Source organism: Perissodus microlepis, chromosome 19 (genome assembly GCF_051167445.1).
Source record: "Perissodus microlepis isolate ML-2025 ecotype Zambia chromosome 19, ASM5116744v1, whole genome shotgun sequence".
In the NCBI taxonomy this organism is placed as follows: Eukaryota; Metazoa; Chordata; class Actinopteri; order Cichliformes; family Cichlidae; genus Perissodus; species Perissodus microlepis.
The window spans coordinates 19,559,072-19,578,215 of record NC_140479.1 but is presented as its reverse complement, the minus strand read 5'-3'; the positions used below and the strand labels follow the sequence as shown (position 1 = coordinate 19,578,215).

The following is a 19,144-nucleotide window of genomic DNA, read 5'->3' as shown; positions in this document are numbered from 1 at the left end:
CTAATATACCTTTACTTCAAATGTTATGTCATAGTCAAAGAGTTAAAAGCATCATCCTATGAATAAGCCACGTTGACATTTGTCCAGCGCTCCTCCTCAGCCTTCACTCAGCAGCGTGTTGGCATTTCCCCCCCTCCGCTGTGCCAATATGTCCTCCCCCTCACTCACCAACTCTCTCTTTTCCTCCCTGTCTGAAGCCAATCTGATTTGCCCCTGGGCTTCTGTCGGCAGAAAGAGGTGATAAACACCGCAACCATGACAACCGGCGAGCCAGACACACGCCTGAGTTCCTGGATCCTAATGGCTTCACTTGGCATCCTCTCCTCTTTTAATTCATCAGGTCCGGCCTTCACCTGAGCTGATATTAAGGCTCTCTGGACAGATGAAGGCGCCGTGATTCCGCTACACTTTGAGCTCTCTCATCCAGTCTTTTAAGATAATAGTCTATCAGCTTGTGAGATGAAACAGTGTTAACACTAAAGCATGCACACTGCTTTAATTAGACCTCAGGAATTAGTCACTGAATAAATATTTCCTCTGGATAGTATTAACGCAAATGCAGGAATATTGATTCTTCTGACAGCGATTTTCACAAACAAATCCTACTGATCACTAATGGAGCCTCTGTGAAAACACTGTGACTGGGACAAGGCATGTGAGCACAAAGCGATTGCTCACCCAAAATTGCAAGGCTGTGGTAATAGCAAGGATAAGCACCGTATTAGAAACTCTGTGAAAGTGCCTTTACGTGTGTCTCCATGCGAAAACTTTCAGAGCAAAAATGGCAGGCTTGAGCTGGTGATCGATTGGACGGGCGTCCACAGACTGTGAACCTCACCTTTAACGCTAACACACATGGCCTTTTCCTGGTAAAATATATTGTATTAGTTTGGCTGCAACGTGAGCCATCATAATTTTCCGCCTTTTTTTGGTCCCTCTGTATGACTGAGCCCAAATTGAAGTTCACATCGGGCACCTCAGGCCTCCCCCGAAAAATGTGTCTGCGTGAAAATGGAATGTAGAATGCAGCCAGCTGAATCAACATAGGTAATATGAATGTGTCCCCCTCGGACACCTTCCTTGAGTCACGGGAAGCAGCAGCAGCAGCCTTTACCTTAAGACTCTGAGAGGGCAAGGTTCCCATAGCAACTGATTTGAATCCTAATTAAAACAAGAGATTTGATTAATTAGTTCAATGATGTGTGTGTGTGTGTGAGAATGTGTGTGTGGCATGACTGTTTGCATGTGTGTGGGAGTCTGCATGTTCTCGTGAGTCACGGTGTATCTCGTGTGTAAATGAGGATGGGGAGGGGTGGTGTTATATATGCCTATACGTGTGTGTTTATGTGTGTGTTCGTGAGCCCGTGAGTAATCCTTTGAATCACTGCCGTGTCTCCAGCATGTGTGCGTGTGTGTGTGTGTGTTATGTCTCCCGGGAGGCTTGTCCTTGCCTGCAGTACTACTGTGTGAATCAGAGGGGAGGCCTTTGGAGTTGCCCTCTGCTTTAATCTGGAGCTAATGACAGAACCACCTGCCCTCCTGGCCATCCTCCCCCTCCTTCCAAATACCTATTCCGTCTATCTGTTGGCTCCCCCTTGCACTCCCCCCTTTACATGTTCAGCCAACCCTCACAACCTTACCCAAAATGCTCACTGTCTCCCTTCCACCCGCCTCCCACACTCAGCTTGTTTTATTCCCTTTTTCGCTCCTTCTGTCCCTCTTCTCTTTCACTTGCTTTCCACATCCTGCCACAGAGTGCATGATACTTCTGCCTGCATCTCTGATTGCCTCATCGCATTGAGTAAGCAGAGACTAGGGGGCAGTGCAGGCCCCAGTGAAACTCAAACACGTGTTTGGGGACGACTCAACGCTATGTGAGCAAGATGTAACTTTAAGGAGCTCTTTCGACCAAGGAATAATCTGCGTCCTTATTCTTGTTGGTGCTCGTTCTTAAGTCTTGAGTTTGTGTGCCCTCACGCACGGAAGCCAGTCCCGCCGGAGATCGCGTGTGCGAAGGCATAATTGGAAAGAGCTGCAAAAACTGGGATGACCACTTTGTGTGATGTGTCCTCAGTGGAAAGAAAGATGGAGTGAGCAGGGAGAGGAAAACAAAGGAGGAAGAAATCAAAGCAAGTAAACCAGACTGAATTGACAAGAGCCCACAGGAGAATCAAAGTAAGAGAGTAACGAGGAAAGAAGGGGAGAGAGAAGGAAAGGAAGGAAGAAAAGATGTGTATTAAATAAGGAATAAGGAAAAGTATGCTCTGACAGAAAATAATTCACATGAGAGGAAGGAAAAGCCTTTGGAGAAGGAGCAAGCGGAGGAGGAAGAAAGGAGAAGTGGCTCAAATGAAACAGCATGACTCCCCATCCATTTCAACACTGGACAGCTCCATAGACAGCACTAGGCCAGTATAAATAGATCCCCTACTTTAGAGGCCCCGTCAACACTCTAAAAAAGTACTTTATGTGCTCAGAGCGGCTCCTGCCCCCAGAGAACAGACACACAGGTATCTGATGGTGCCTGATAACCATCTTCTCTCAGTTCCTCTCCGTTAGTTTTCTTAATTTAGGGAGCCTCCACAGTTCAACAACAACACCTCTGTGAGAAAAGAGTGTTTTTCTCCCAAATTCTCCATCACGGGCAGCATTCTGCCCTGAGGTGGACAGTAATAACCCCAGGTCTGGCATCACATTACCCCTGTCACAGAGATTACAATAATATCTCAGGACAAAAACCCTATGCGTGATTGAAGCTTATTTATAAACACAAGCATCCCTGCATGGTGTAGGCGAATTAAATGTGTGCATGCCTCAGTAAGCAATCCCCACGAATGCATGTGTTCATGTGGCTGTGTATACATGCCCCGCATCTGCCAGCCTGTTTCCATTGCGAGTGAGCGTTAAGTAGCCTTGTGGGGAAGCTGTAATACAGACTAATGCACCTGAGAGCCCTGAAATCTATAACCATCATCTACATCTCCCTGATATTACTGGAACCATCTTACTGTTTGTGATAGGAATCTCCAGAGACATCCCCCCCCCCCCAATCTTTACTCCTGTAAGGAGAGAGAGAAAGAGAGAGAGAGGAAAGAGAGCACTAGGGGAGAAATGCACCTCTCCATTTCCTCAAGGTTATTCACCTTAATGCACGCTGAAATCAATGTGAAATTGAACTGAAAATTGAACTTTCAGCTCAGTAATGTGGAAGACATGTTGTTATTAAATCTTTTCCTGTAGCCATGAAACCGGCTGACTGATAGTTGAACGCTTTTGAATGCGTGTTTTCAAAACCATGGCACCATGGGGTGTTTTATTGAGACCCTCCCCTTGGTCCGCTGGAGACGCCGGGCTTCACGGGGGCTCCATAGCAGCCACTTAGAGAAAGTATCGATGGAGCATCAGCCACCTAGCAGGCTGTGATTAGCTGATGTGGGGAGCTCTATTCAGCGTTGGTAGGGGGGCTTCATTGCTTTCGATCTGGGCGGCATCTGTTGCGCCCACCACCCCCGTTTGGCAGGACAGGTGTTTTGATGTAGGCCGCGCACAAACTTCTGGGTCTCGCTGTAATCTCCGCTGCGGCCCCCCTCATAGAAGTCACCACAGTTTTCCCGACCGGTACCGTGTTTGTGTGCGCGTGTGTGCGTCCTCGAGCGCGCGCGCGCGCACGACGAAAGCCAGCTGGCACGAGTCGCCATGGTAACACACACCGGTTTCACGAAATCCGTCGTTGCTTAAGAGCAAGAGAGGAGAAATGAATAAACTAATGAGATTATAAATTATTGTCGGTATAGCTGAACAGTCAGGGTATTTTTATTTTTTTTTTTACCGGGATGCGTAACCGGGCAACGTGAGGAGAAAGTTTATGGGGCCCATTGTCTGTGACTCTGTTGTGTCTCCTGTAATCTGTTTATGATGAGGAACTGAACTGGCTCCTCTGGTGAGGAGGAACCCACCCTGCGCGCTTTGTGCCTCATATAAAAACTAGCAGTTGCGCGCCGCCTTATTGCATGATTAATTCCGGCGCCTGCCCCCCTCTTTTCCCCTCCCTTCTATGAATTACCTAGTTGTGTTTGAGATGAGGAGAGGATTCTCCATTATTACGCCCAGGTTACAACCCCGCGCATTGCACGTCTGTTCAGCAGACCAGTGCCGCAGCTCCCACGGGCTGCACTGTGGAGAAGCGGACCTGCATCCTAAAGCCAAACGTTTTTTTTCCTCTTTTCCTCTCTCTCTCTAGCTCTCTCTCTCTCCCGGTTTTTATCCTCCACCTCATTGCAGTCTTATCACGTCTCTCCCCCCCACCCGCTCTGATCCCCCCTCCCTCCCCATCCGCCTCAGCCGCTACAGGAGAGGAGAGAGGGAGCGAGAGAGAGAGGGAGAAGAGTGCGGCTGAATGTGAACGACATGTCGACAGTCAGCCTCTAAAGTGTTTTCTCGGTCGTTCTCTAATTCTTTGGCGGCGGACTGAGTGAGTATTACCCGCATCCCTGCTCTGCTAAGCGTCGCTGTGTGGATCAGAGAGGCTGGTGAGGAGAGACAGACAATGAGGAATGCAATTGGATTGCGTTGCTCTGCCAAGGATTTTCATACATAGCCTGGTAAATGTCTTAATAGGTTCTGTTAATGACTAGGCTGTTTAATTGGTCATGCCTTAATTATTCTAACTATTACAATTTGTGTGCCGTAATGTTAGGGGCTAATTGATTTTCTTGAAAGGCTGTGAGCTATCCAGGCTCATATCCCCATACATTTGATCAGTGATGCTGCTGCTTGCCTGATAGTGCAGATCTGTGCTGAGAGCAGGGGCCCATGTAAAAGCCTGTGTGAAGCTTGGTGAGTGTGTATTCTGACGGACAGAGAGGACAGAGAGATAGAGACTGGAATTATGTGACATGAATAATATGGTGAAGAATAAGCAGTGACTGTCATCTCTGGTTCGCTTGCGTCAGTGTGCAGGTCTGGAGGAGAGGGGAGAGTGAGAAGAAAAAAAAAAACTCAGAGAGACTAAAGAAAGACAGGGAGGGAAGCCACACCTGTGTCAGGACGGTTTTCAGATGGACATGAAGACAGAAGGACAGAGACAGACGCACACAGAAGCACAGGCAGAGTTCTGGGCTGCCACCAGTCAGTGCTTAAGTCCTTTCGTTTCTTGTTACCATAATGATGCAGAGCTATGCCGACTGCTGACTAGTCCACTCGGCTGATTGGAGAAAGAGGCTTGACTGTGTTTCTTCTCATTAGGTAGAGATGCCCATCAACTAAAGCAGACTCTAACAGGATGGATCCCAGTGGTCTATCTGAACTCTGTATTGATCTCCTCTATACAGGGGGGCCACGGTCCAAGTAATAAACAATACATATCTAGACTGAAGACCCAGTGGGACTCTGAATGGGCAGTATTTTGTATTGTTTTCCAATTTGTCCAAAACTGTTGAGCATGTAAGCCTGTTTTCTCCTGTGAAGCACAGATGCTCTGAACACTTTCATACACTGATGACTGTTTTTCACTTCTCCTTATGCTTTCTTCCTTTAAAATCGTGAGGTCTTCCAACAAGTATTGCAGCATTACACTGGTTTGTTATGAAAGCTCACACTCATCTACACGTGTCTAGCTACCTGTTTCTGTACTTGGCAGGCTATAAAAGCCTACTTTTTGGATATGGTTTGACCTTTCTCACATTGTGTGCAACACACACACATGAAACTTGGCTCCAGCACAGTTTCTCTGTGAGGCGGGCGTACATTGTGTGCAGGGCAAGAGGAGGGCTTTGATGTAATCAATATCAGATTTCAGCTGTTTCACTGTGAGCTCTCATCCTGAGTGGCAGCCTTGACTGACTTCTTGCTGCTTATGCAATCCCACTCTTCTCTCCCACCTCACCCATTTCCTCTTCTTTTGTACCTACTCTCTGCACATTACTCCTCCTTTATATGTCTGCCTCTCCTTTACTCCTTTCCTTCCCCTTGTTCCCATTTTTCCTCCTCCTCCTCCTCCTCCTCTTCTCATTTCTACCTCTCCCTTCATCTTTCCCCCGTCATAATCATCTCCGTGATTGCTCTTCCTCTCCCGGGCGGTGATGTTTTCACTCCTGCCTCCTTGTCTAACTCGCTGATGCTAGATTATTGCTGTATGATTACAGCTACCATACCATCATGATCATTATTGCATTTCGCATGGCAGTGTTCAACACTGTATGAGCAGATCGAGATGCTTTATCCAATTTAGATCTCATTAAGACTCGAGAGGAAATATCCCCGTGCAGCACTCACAATCTCAGCTGTTTTTCGCTTTTCTTGTCTTTGTTGTTGTGCCAGGAGTTCTGCAACTCATTCTCTTGTTATTACCGCGCCGCTCTCATCATCGTCACGACCATCATCGCTATCGCCGTCAGTTCACGTTCCTGCCTGTTGTCGCACTGATTCACACCACCCCCACCTTTTGAAATTTTTTTGAAGAGTTTTGATTTTGCAGCAAAGCTTTTCACTCCACTGTCATTATCACAATAATGATTATGACAGGACTCGATGGCTGTTGATAACCCAACGTATTTTTCTGATTTATAATATGGGGTATTTTGTGCCTCATCCTTCTGTTCTCTTGATTGCCATTCATCTTATTAAATGGAGCAGTTCATTAGACAGAAGCATTATGAGTCTGATTTGCATTCACCCATATTCATATTGCATACATTAAAATAACACATGCGTGACATATCGGCTTCACCTGGCATTTGAAAACACAGATGAATACATTCATCACAAGCTTTACCCACCCCCTACCCCAGCACTCAGAAAGCCACTCGGAAAAAGGATAAAACATGATTCACAGGTGAACTAGCCCACGTGCGTGCCTTTGTTTTGCATTTTCAATGTCAACATTTGAATTTTTAATTCAAAAGAGACAGCTGAGAGATTCTTCAGCCTGTTGTTTTGTTTTGAAATCAATTTGTCCTGGTTTTGTAAACCCTCTAAGCCTTGTTTTCCTGTTATGAATACAAGCACATGCATACATGGTTGACGGCTATCATGTCATACTGTGGCCTTCCTGTACGGCTTCATTCCACTATAATGCTGTTCCGTCCCCATAACACTACACTCTGTGTGATTTAACATTTATTTTCTGACTGCTTTAGTATGCCTCTGATGTATCATCCATCTGATTCATCCTGAACTGACTTTTGCTGCTGCCTCCCTGGCTGTTTGCCCTCTGTTAACAATGCGTTTGTGTGATTGTGTGTGCGTTTGCCTCACCGTGCAGTGCGGTGAAGGCCTGATGCCGGGCTGTAGCCGCAGGCTGTTGAGCTGAGAGGGAGAAGCAGGAGGATGCAGTGGGTCACTCTGGCGGTGGCCCTGGGGTGTGCGCGTCTCTCCCAGGCGTCGCACACCCCCACCCCCACCCCCACCTCCACACACACCCCTCTCGTGGACAACTCCGAGGAAGAAGTGGACGAGCCGTGCTTCGAGCCGTGCACGTGCGAGGTCAAAGAAGGTGTGCTACACGTGCACTGCGATGGGCGGGGCTTCACAAATGCCAGCCAGGTATGGCTTTCTTCATCATTTGTCTGGCCACGCATGTGGAGCTGCACTTCACTTTACTGCGCTGTCACTTATCTTATTAAAGCGCCGTATCTCCCAGTCTAATATCCTGCCTCTAATGTGGCTTAGGGCTGTTTCTAACTGCTAAATTTATGTAATTAATAAGATAACTAATCAGACCTCTAATTAATCATTCAGGTGTCACAGTCATGGGTCCGCCCTTTCAAACTCAACCTCCAGAGGAACTCTCTAAGGCGTCTCTATAGCAACGGGTTTCAGCACCTTGGCAACGCAGTGTCGATAAACCTTGGCAACAATGCTCTCCAGGACATCCGAGTGGGAGCCTTCCATGGGCTCGCCAAACTGAGACGTCTGTACCTCCACGAGAACAAGCTGGAGGTTTTCAGAAATGACACCTTCGCCGGTTTAGAGGCTCTGGAATACCTCCAGGTAGTCCCGAGGAGTTAATCCGTGTTGATTATCCACGATTGACTTAATTATTGACAAATTTGTCTAGGATTACTAAAGATAGCTGTGACAGAAATAATCAATGGCTAGCAGGTGGCCTGTGTGAAAGGATCTCCTCAAAATCTCTGTGCATTTTTGCAAACGGAGAGCTCTCAGTTGAGTTTACTTTCCAATTCGAGCAATTACTCATTCGTCACATCTTTTCTTTCTTACCTGCAGGCCGACTACAACGTGATCAAACGAATTGATAGCGGTGCTCTGAGGTTCCTCTACAAGCTCCGTGTTCTCATCCTGAATGACAACCTCATCCCTAACTTGCCTCCTCATCTGTTCAGGTTGGATTCTGATTATTTTACTGCGGAGCTTTTAAATTATGCCAGGACTGATCTGTAGAAATATCAGTGTCGGACACAATTAGTCACGCTGTACTGCTGAATTAATGTTCCTGTGGCATACTATTTCATATCATCAGAGATGGATTAATCATCAGATAAAATGCTGGCTCCTCTGTGATGGAATGTGTGAATTTTATTTTACTATAACAGTGTCCTTTCATGTAAACTAGCAAACTATATCCCTCCTCCTCCTGTACCAGATCCGTGTCTCTGACTCATCTGGACCTGCGGGGAAACCGTCTGAAGAGCCTGGCATATGCTGGGACCCTGGAGTACGTTGGCCGCTCCCTGATGGAGATACAGCTGGAGGAGAATCCCTGGAACTGCGGCTGCGAGGCAGTGCAGTTACAGCAGTGGCTGGGTCAGATTCCCTACACGGCGGTAGTTGGGGATGTCACATGCGAGTATCCCTTCCACCTTCACGGTAAAGACCTGAGGGAAATCCCCCGCAAAGAACTGTGTGCCGACCTGCCAGATAAAGAGCTGCAAGCAGTGGGGAGTGGTCCATCAGCAGGATCACAACCCCAGCATTTGCCCCCTAACTCTAAACACCAACCTGGGCGAGTCAGACCAACTAAACCCTCCTCTATGGTGCACGGCTCCCACCAGAACACACATACTTCCTCCACTTCGTCATCCTCTTCCTCTGCAGAGCGTAAAGACAGGGAGAGGCACTCAAGGCCGACTAAAAGGCCTCGACCCTCCAGAACATCCCCCACGCCACGCAGTCTGATGCCCAACCAGAATCCCCCGGTGGCTGGTTACCAAACACGGCCCCCTATTCCCATCATCTGTCCCCTGGGCTGCACTTGCAACCTGCACATAACTGACCTGGGTCTCACCGTCAACTGCAAAGAGAATGGCTTCCTCAATGTGTCCCAGCTCACACCTCGGCCTCTCAACGGCCGCAAGCTCTACCTGAGTGGAAATTTAATACAGAGGATCTACCGCACAGACTTCTGGAACTTCTCCAGCCTCGACATGCTTCACCTGGGGAACAACCGCATCTCGTACCTTCAGGAGGGCGCTTTTTCCAGCCTGACGAGCCTGAGGAGCCTCTACCTGAACGGAAACAATCTGGAGAGGCTGAGCCCCCACATGTTTCTAGGATTGCAGAATCTAAGGTAAGAACCTTTTGGATCAGTCACACCATTTACTTCTATTCACTTCAGACATACATATTAATTAAAACCTCATCAGCTTAGGTATTTAGAGATTTGTTTATAAGTATGTGGAAATTAATTTTACTGTAATACTGGAATGGCACAGAGCAGAACATTTTGATTACCATTATGCCGGAGTTTGATTGAAATGGAAGGTGCCCAGTCTCTTCCAGAAGTGTCATTTGTTAGTCACGCTGCCTGATGCCATGCTTCAGTTTGGGTGTGAGTGACAACGTGAAAATTAATGGGTTTTTGTTGTATTTGCATACAGAGGTGTCGATAAGGCGGTGAGACATTTGGATTTTTTGCCAGGATTTTTTTTTTAAGAATAAGAAAAGCTTAAAATAAAAGCACACTGTCAGAGTGATGCATATTTATGTCATCATCAGAATAAGACAGTTCCTTGGTTAATAACCTATATCCAAAGTCAGTCATTAAACAGTGAGGAAGACAGCAGAGCAGACTGCAAAGACCTCTTTTAGCCTTTTGGCTTTCAGCTCCACTATTTTATATTTAAAGACAGGGTTCAGGAAAAAAAATCTCCATAGCCATTTATTTGACTATTAATCAATAATAAAAATCCTCTCTGGACTTTTCAAAATGTCTACCTCTTAACCTCTTGTTAGCCTTTGTTAGTGACTTAATGGTGAGAGAGCTGTACAAGTCATTTAAACCAGATCCATCACTTATTCTAGCACTACTAGAATGCACTACTGGATGACTAGCATGCACAGAGAATTCTCCAGCTGTACTCTGCACATATTTCTGTTATTTAAAAAAAAAAGAGTCTTTTTAATTTGATCTAACAAGATAATCTGATACGCAAAGGCCAGTGTTAGTAGTCATCAGTGCAAAATTACACAATTTTATTTGATAGTGATCAGTTTATGGCTGCGAACAGGGAATGAGAAGATGAAATCCAATTTCTGGTGTGACTTTGTGACATGAATATTCATTGATGTGTTTGCCATGCACGGCCGCGGCATATACTTGGAAGTTAAATGTATGAAAAGGCATCAAAAGGAATGACTAATTTATGCAGAAAGGAAAATGACCATAGTGCATCACAAAATCACGAGATACAGCTTAGATACAACATACCGATAGTCTCTTTGCTTGTAAAGTCTGTGACACTGCCATCTTCTCTCCTGTCTATAGGTACCTTTATTTTGAGTACAATGAGATCCGTGAAGTCGATCCCGGCACTTTCGACTCCATGCCATCCCTCCAGTTATTGTTCCTTAATGCCAACCTGCTGCGGAGTCTCCCTCTTGGTGTATTCTCCAGAGTCAATCTAGCCCGCCTAAACCTTCGAAACAATCACCTGCTACAGCTTCCGATGGAGGGCGTGCTTGAACACCTCACCGGACTGGTACAGGTTAGTGTAAATTACTACATTACTAACCGTATTTACTGAATGGCTGTGGCGGTGTGGATGCAGGTGGATGCTTGAGAACACAATTCTGGTCTGCTAACCTCTGTGTGTGCAAATGAGTCAGATACCTGGCATGAGGCTTTCAGCTAATTTAGGCCAAATAACATGCATTTTGCTGACTGACAGTTGCCGGGTGGAAAAATAGAGATTATTGAATTGGATCACCCCCGTTGATTTGCTACACAAAAATGTGCATAATTATACAGAGCGTATTTATTTCAAATGTCAGCCGATGAGATTAAAAGAACTAATAGATTGCCAAGACACATTATATTATCACAGCTTGATGAAATAAACAAAACAACCTGAAATCTTGGATCAAGCCATGGCCACGTTTAAAAACTTCTGGCAGCCCCTGGTCTCCTGGCCTCTGACACAGCTGCAGTTTTCTCTGTCATCTGTAGCGTCTGTTGTTTTGTGGGCTCTGCTGTGGCTTGTGGGACTATGGTTGCGCCTCAGGTATTCTAATTGGAAAATTGCAATTGACTTGATTTGCATAAGTGGTCTTAATAAATCAGGAGCTAAACTGGAGAAAGCTGAACCTCTCAAGTTTTTGTGAATGCTTGTAATTAAAGTACCTTTCAGTAAATAGACTGTATAAACTGCTGTTATGTGGTAAATCCAGCTTTTTGTGAGAGCTTACCTCGCACATTTGACTGCAGCTTTATGTGACTGGTTGCTATACACAGCGCACCAATAAGGACAGAAAGCGAGGTGTTACATTTTTTTTTTTTATCCTGCTTCCTCTCACTTCAGCAAATTTAGTGTACCAGGCTTTTCTTAGACAGCCTGAGTAGAATGAGGTAAGGTGGGTGTAGATTAGCCCGAATGTCATTGTGAATTTCCATTTTTCTTTGCTCCATGCAAAATTCCTGATCCTAGGTAGTGTGGGTGAGACTGGCAGTTCAGAGGCTGTTTCTAAATCTTTGCTCGAGGAAGGGACGACAGTAGTTCACGGAGCTGGAAGAGCCATGTAAAAGTGTATTATGGGTTTTTCTTTTGCACTGTTATACACCTCTGATGTCCAAGAGCATTAAAGCATTGACCAAATGGAAGCGCACAGTGGGCTGTATTCATAAAGCTCAGCGGTACGACCATTGTAGTCCCTCAAATCTGTGCCACAGTAATTGAATACATTCATTTACCAGGGTTGTTATTACTCTGACAAAGCCACATTAAGGCTGCCCATAGACCACGTAAAATAATGTGACAATGATATCACCTGTTGACTTACTGCTGGCCTGTTTGAAGCTCGGGATGAGGGATTTCTGGGCGCTGGCGTGTGCTTTTGGAGCCAGAGTTTGCACAGAAAAAAAAAAAATCAAAGGGTAACGCAGATGGAAACGGGGTTTAGCTCGCAGCTGCAGTAAAAAGCAGTCCATTTTGTTAATCATAAAACAGCAGCATGTATAGCTTAGAGTCATTGTCACCATCAAGAGCAGGATTATACAGTTACACCCACTTATATACACTGATATGAAAATACCCTGCTGATGTCAGTGTAATTAAAAAAAACAAAAAAACAATATTAGCGTGACACCAGGGAGAAAAATTCAAATCACTCTGGTGTTTATGATTTCTTAACTAGAAAACGAATAGCAGCTCAACAGCAGATGAACCTTAAACCAAAGAAACTCGAGTTAGGTGACTCAGTATCTGAGTGGATGCCAGAAATGATATATGTACAGTTCAGAAACACATATGTCTTTCTCAGTAAATGCAAAGGACGTGTTGTGCAGCAGAGCAGCGCTTCCCTGTCATTGCCAGCTGTAATGAAGAAACTTGCCCATGGCCATGTTTCACTTATATAAACACAAACTGCAAGTCTGTCTCTGTCCGACGATAACAGCTGTAAAATGGCCATTTGTTGCTTTTACACTTTGGTTCTGTGTGGATTACAGAAACAAGATGTGAAGTGTTAGAGAGATTTAGAGGTGGTGGTAGGTGGATTTGCTTATCTGGACAGAGCTATGCTAGCTACTTCCAGGCCTCTTCTAGCTGTAGCTTCATATTTAGAGGGTTTTTTCTTCTGCAGATGTAAATATGGAATCTTCTCAACACAATAACAAGCAGTCAGAATGTTTATGAAGCTGAAAACAAGTTATATTTTCTTTGCAATACAAGCCAGCATTTCAACTGAAATTACACATCAAAGGTGTTTTTTCTTTTTTTTAAATAAAAGTGAAAGCATCTGTAATCATTTTAAACGGTGCTCTGAAAAGATGTTTTTTCTGTTTCAGCACAAAAGACGTCTTTGGTCTCATTGACTGGCTAAGTACTCTGATTTAGCATTAAATGCCAACTCATGCAGGTGCGCTGTGAGGTGAAATTTCTTATAGAACAAAGGTGGGATTGATAAGAGTAATGTCGTGTTAATAGCCACTCAAATTAAATTATGTGTAGGTAGCTAAACACATAGGCAGTGTTACCAAAGATTAAGACTATTAAAATTACTTAATGTAGTAAAAAGTTAAGTACTTTGTCAAAGAGTTTTCAAAAGAAACAAACTGAATTCCATTATAATTCTTTTTAAACACAGAAGCTGTGACTGTGCACTTGAAACTGGGATTTTTGTCCATAATGTGTTCACATATGGAGATATAATAAATGGCCATAACTATCTTTAGCAGCTGTGACAAGTAAATTCTTCTTCTAGGGTCTACAGTCTGTTTGGAAGAGCTGATAGAACCGCTTCTATCGCTGGGTGCTCTTTCTCATTTTATTTTATTTTTTCCTCAGACCCTCATGTCCACATAATAACAGTTTGTGGCACATTTCAAAATCAAGATATCTCATACAGCTGCATTAAAAGACAGTGTTTATTTTCCCTCTGAATAAAAGATCAAGGGCTTCTTTCCAGGCTCGCCATGTTGCGCTGATGTTCAGCAATCACACGGAGGCAGAGATGCCAATTTCCTCACCGACACTAGCCTCAGTGGACCAGAAACTCTTGCTCTTTGCTCTGTGCCCACTCTCTCTCCAGCTACATGAAACACAAACAGCTGGATAGAGAAAGTTCATGCCCCTTCTCGAGTGGTTGTTGAAGTCGCTCGGGAAAATATAGGAAATCGCTATCTGAGGTAGAAGTCTATGAAGGGAGCACGAGCACACCATGAAAAATAAATTACAACACTTCAAAAAATAGAATAAAATCAAAATCTGTGTGAGTGCACTCAATACCACAATCTGACGAAATATAGAAGTGTAAGTGGAGAGCATCGATACGTTAGTGCTTTGACATAATTCTTTGGCTTTCTATGCATAGCATCTCACACTCTACCACTGTAGCCGTAAAGAGAGATTTTAAATGTACACGTTTTTCAGAATAAACACAATTTTGCATATGCTGCAGATTCTTCTTCAGTCTTTTCGTGTTCGCTCTGTGTGTGTGTTATTCAAAAGACAATGAAACCCATTCATCAGTATGGAGAAGGCTTGGCAAGCTGAAGCTCAGGGGCGTCTCGTCACCAGAGACTACAGCAGAATCCCTGCGCCAGAACTTCCAAAACCTGCTTGTATTGACTCTATTTCTGTGAACTAACTGGAGCAATTCTAATGACTGACAGGATGTTTGGGCAAAGTGATCAATTAGAAGACACACGGCTCACTAAGAACGTTCTGAATTTCTCCCCTGATGTGAATTTTTTTATAGCTCTCAAATAAAGTTTGGATGATTATTGCCTGATCTTTGCTCTCTGTCATAATGATAAAAACCCACAAGAGCAAATATGCTCTTCTGCGGTTAAAGCAGGGCCATTTCAGTCCTTTATTTAAGTCAGGCTGAATATATTTTCTGACAAAAGAGGGATTCCAATATATCATTGCAGGCTGGATTAAAGCAATGAATGCCGGTTTGGTTAGTGTGCCACTTTTTATTGTCAATTTAGTGTACGTGACTTACTCCAAGCCTTTGTGTTCACAGAACGTGCATAATGGTATCATGCGCTCATATTTTCCCCGCACCTGCCGGGCTAACTGAGGGTCTATAATTTCCTGTCCCAACACAAGCTGTGATTGACAAGTTGACAGCAAATCGCACACTAGGTGACCAGGCGTTTAAATTGTAAACAGTGTTGGATGTGTTGGACAGATGCTTTGAAAAGAGAAGGGGATAAAGCCTTTGGGATTTGCGTGAAAGAAAACAATAAAATGCTTCAAGAATTTCCACCAGATGTAAGACTGTCATTATGAAAGTTATGAAACAGCAAAAACAAACTGACACTTTGGTCATGCAGTGTTTCTTTAAAATGTCACTTTGCTCATTCGCGCTGCGTTAGAGGCTAGATGCGTCACAGTAATGCGGTGGATGCTTTTCAGTGGACTTTTAATATGAGTGAGTGAAAACTGCAGCATAGTTTCTCTTCGCCTTCCAGTTGCAATTACGCTATTATGAAAGCCACACAAAAAGCCCACAGTGGGCTAACTTCAATAAAGTGAAGGAGCATCCGGTTGTTCAGTGTGAGGCATGGGGAGGTAGCTGTATCATGGCTCCCACAACAGCAATGCTGAATCATCTCGGAACGCATCCATCTATTCCTGCAAGCCAGGGAGATAGCCTAACCGAATTAGCATGACAACATTTGTGCGAGCTCCTTGGAAGTGTGACAGAGAGAATATCAGCTTTCATTGCCAATGTCATTGCTAAAGATATGGAACAGATGAGTTCTGTAGACAATACAACGTGATGTAAGTGATTCCCTTCGTGCATAATCTGCTTTAAGCTTTTCAGAGCGCGGCAAAGTGAATATTTGAGTTTGTTTTAAGGAGCACAATCAATAGCTGGCAATAAGAAAATGGATTTGCACGCATACCTATTGGATTATAGCACAGGGGAGAGTTGCATCACATCCTGTTAAAAACAAAGTGCTGTGATACTCTTGCACGCTCGTCACAGAAAAGCTGCCGGTGAGTTTTATGAACAAGCACTCTGAGCGGTGTCTATTCAAAACTTTTTTCTATGAGAGCCCTCGCTGCTGGGAAGAGTTGAATATTGAGGATATATCCAGCCTGGGCACCATCATCTGGTAAATGCAAGCACTTTAATGTTTTGATGACCCTATAATGAGAGTATTTACATAATCTGTGCATTCATCACATGCATATTTTAAAAATAATTTGGAGCTACTGGTCAGTGTGGAGAGCCATTATTATCAATTCTGAAAAACTCATTTTCCAAACCTTATTACTTGGAAAAGGTTAGAGATATCATTTTTCTGGTTGTCATCTAAATAGGAGTCGGAGCCATCAGCCCATTCTTCAGCGCAAAGTCAGGGAAATTATCTACTGCACAGCAGACCAGTAATTACACTATTACTACACAATGACAACACACTGTATTTTTAATGCATTTCTCCAGGTGGACCTGCAGCAGAACCCATGGGAGTGCAACTGTGAAGCTGCTCCACTGAAGCGTTGGCTGGAGGGGCTCAGCGCTGTGGTTGTGATGGGAGAGGTGGTGTGCCATTCCCCGGATAAGACCAAAGGTGTAGACCTGCGATCCCTCTCCATGGAGCTTCTCTGCCCTGAGCTGGAGCCTCAAGAGGACCAGGACCAAGAGGAGCAGACGGCCACCTCTACGGCTGCAGACAGAGGCGTATCGGTTGACTACCCCGGCTCAGGCGTCGGTCCCCTTCCGGAGAAGAATTCAATCCCTCTGTCGGTCTTAGTGCTCAGCCTGCTTGTGTTGTTTGTCTCTGCTTTCTTTGCGGCTGCGGCACTAATCGCCTACGCCCTGAGGAGGAGAGACAAGCTGCCGTTCCGCCGCCAGGGAGAGGTGGATTTGGCCGGCATCCAGATGGAGTGCGGGATCTTCACTGAGCAGACGCACCACCATCATCATCACCACGGCCTCCCAGAGACGCCGCCTCTACCTCCGCCTGAGCACAACCACGTCTACGACACCATTCTGCCCCCAGAGGCCGCTGCCAAAGGCCCTAACCCTGCGGCGGCATCGCACATGTGTAGCAACCCCATCTACAAAGATGAGCAGGACGCAGCGGTGAAACAGCGGCCGCAGCAGCAACAGACGTTTGCAGCTTCGAAAGAGTGCGAGGAGGGTTACTGCTCTGCAGCAGAGAAGGAGAGGGAGTGGGCTCTGGAGGTGTCCTCGTCACCCATCAACACTGTTACAGGAGCCATGGGACCACTCGCTGGCCTCCACGGGAACGGCATCCTGTGCCCCACAGTAATCGACAGCCAGGGCCCCACTCCTAAAGTGGAGCTGGTGGACTGTCTCTTCAGACTCCCAACTCCTGAGTTCAGAGATTTGCCAGATAGGTATGTGAGGCCCCCGCCCCGCTACCCCCACCCCCAAGACTCCAAACAGGACACGAGACCCGACCAAACGCTCGTGGTCACCACCACCACGAGCTCCACTCCAGGTGGTAGCAGTCAGAGCGAACAGGGAGCTGGAGAGCAGAGAGCCAGACTGAGGACCACACCAGACTACATGGAGGTGTTAGACCGCTCTTACCAGTTTTAACACGCCTCCTCTTTCTCCCCCTCCTCATCCTCATCCTCCTCTTCCTGCTACCCATCTTCTCTTGTCTCTTCATCATCTCTCTCTCTGGTGGTGAATCATTCAGTAACAATGACTTCTGTACAGAGGTTGGCTTTGAGAGGAGCCTGTGGGGGAGCGGGACTACACTACACGCTATGTTTATTCCTGGATAACGAGTTGAGGTCACTTTTTGTATTTTCCCCACTACTGGCATATAGGTTGGTTTTTTGGCAAGGAGTAGCTGATCACAGATCTCTGCCTGGAGGCAAAACTTCAGCTGCAGCTACTACGGTATCTTTTTCTTTTTCTTTTTAAAGTACTGAGGCTCGGCTTTTCTACTCGGCGCCACAATTAGCGGGAGACGGCATGGTGGTGGTGGTAGTGGGCGTTGATGCTCATAATATTGCTCTCAAAAGACCTGCGTGGAGGTGAAACACACCAGCTCTTCAAAGCATCATCAAACACAGAGTCGTGAACTGTGACAGCCTCGAAGTTTAGAGCGAGCTGGGTGGACACGTTAGGATGGAGACCAGACAGAGAAAAGCAAGAAGAAGAGAAGTAACTGAAAACAGCCAAGTGCCTTAGCAATGAACAGCCAGCAGTGTGGTCAATGCTTATTTTTCTATGAATACAGATCTATTTATCTAAACAAAGAGGTTTGACTACCAATCGATGGGACGCTGATGGACGACTGAGACTAATCAAAAACCCGCCGAGTAATTGCGTTCCCCTGGATGAGCCAAAAATAATAATATACCCAGTCAATATTGGAGTTGTTTGTATGCAGTTCTGTTCATTTTCATCATCTCATCCAGTTAACTTAATTTGCTTAACCGGTTGATTTTTTTCACAGGGCTACGATGATGGACATATCCAGGAATAGTCGTTTGCTGTGTGAAATTATAAAAAGGTTCTGGTTTTATGGGGAAAAAAAAGGATACAGATTTTTTTTCTTTGGTTTGTTTGACTGAAAGACAAAACAAAGGAAATTACAGAAGGACATTAAGGCAATGGATGCATCTTGGATTTCTTAATCAGCCAGACTTAATGGGGCCAGGAGGACCTCTGCTGCACATTTTCATTTTCATCGGACACAGGCACAGAGGTTATTGTATTGATTTTTAAGTATTTCTCAGAGGAAAATTGAATGGCAAAAAAAGATCAATGGACAAAAAAAACAGGATGTAAAAAAGGCATTTTTTTGTCTAAAAAAAACAAAAGAGACAGACACTTCTATAAACTATCGATTATTATCTTTTACAGAGGTACCTTTTTATGCTTTCATCTCTTACCAATAGTAGAGGCAGTTGTGAATATATTTATTCTTAGTTTTCGCGTGTTGAAGCTCTCCTGTAAGGGATCATGTTATATTAATGTATAGGATGGTTCTGCATCTGGTTCAGCCTTCTTACCGCCGACCCACGAAATACAATAAAGGGTGCTACATAAAAAAAACTACTGTGTAACCGCTTCACACATACATACACTTGCCCTGACCCCCATAAATGCACACTCACTCTCCCTGTTGCTTTAATAGTGTATGAAAGAGACGACTTGAGGTATGCTAAGCCTCTAAGCTTGTCCATGCAGCGTGTTGCGGAGATCAGATGAGAGTTGAGCAAAGCTGGCTGCCTGCAGGGTTCCT

At 45.1% G+C, this 19,144-nt stretch overlaps 1 protein-coding gene across 2 annotated transcripts; it reads left to right on the top strand.

Annotated features, from left to right (window-relative positions):
• The first annotated feature begins 4,104 nt into the window (after nt 1-4,104).
• LOC146365879 (SLIT and NTRK-like protein 3) lies at nt 4,105-18,954 on the top strand. 2 transcript variants are annotated; one of them, XM_084914399.1, is made up of 7 exons: nt 4,105-4,471; nt 7,262-7,542; nt 7,738-7,989; nt 8,227-8,342; nt 8,603-9,526; nt 10,724-10,943; nt 16,357-18,954. In XM_084914399.1, the coding sequence occupies exons 2-7, from the start codon at nt 7,327-7,329 to the stop codon at nt 17,479-17,481; spliced, it is 2,853 nt and encodes a 950-aa protein (XP_084770525.1). In that variant the 5' UTR covers nt 4,105-4,471; nt 7,262-7,326; the 3' UTR covers nt 17,482-18,954. The 2 variants fall into 2 exon arrangements, with proteins under 2 accessions (XP_084770525.1, XP_084770524.1); XM_084914398.1 differs by having other exon boundaries at nt 4,105-4,601.
• Nucleotides 18,955-19,144: the final 190 nt, after the last annotated feature.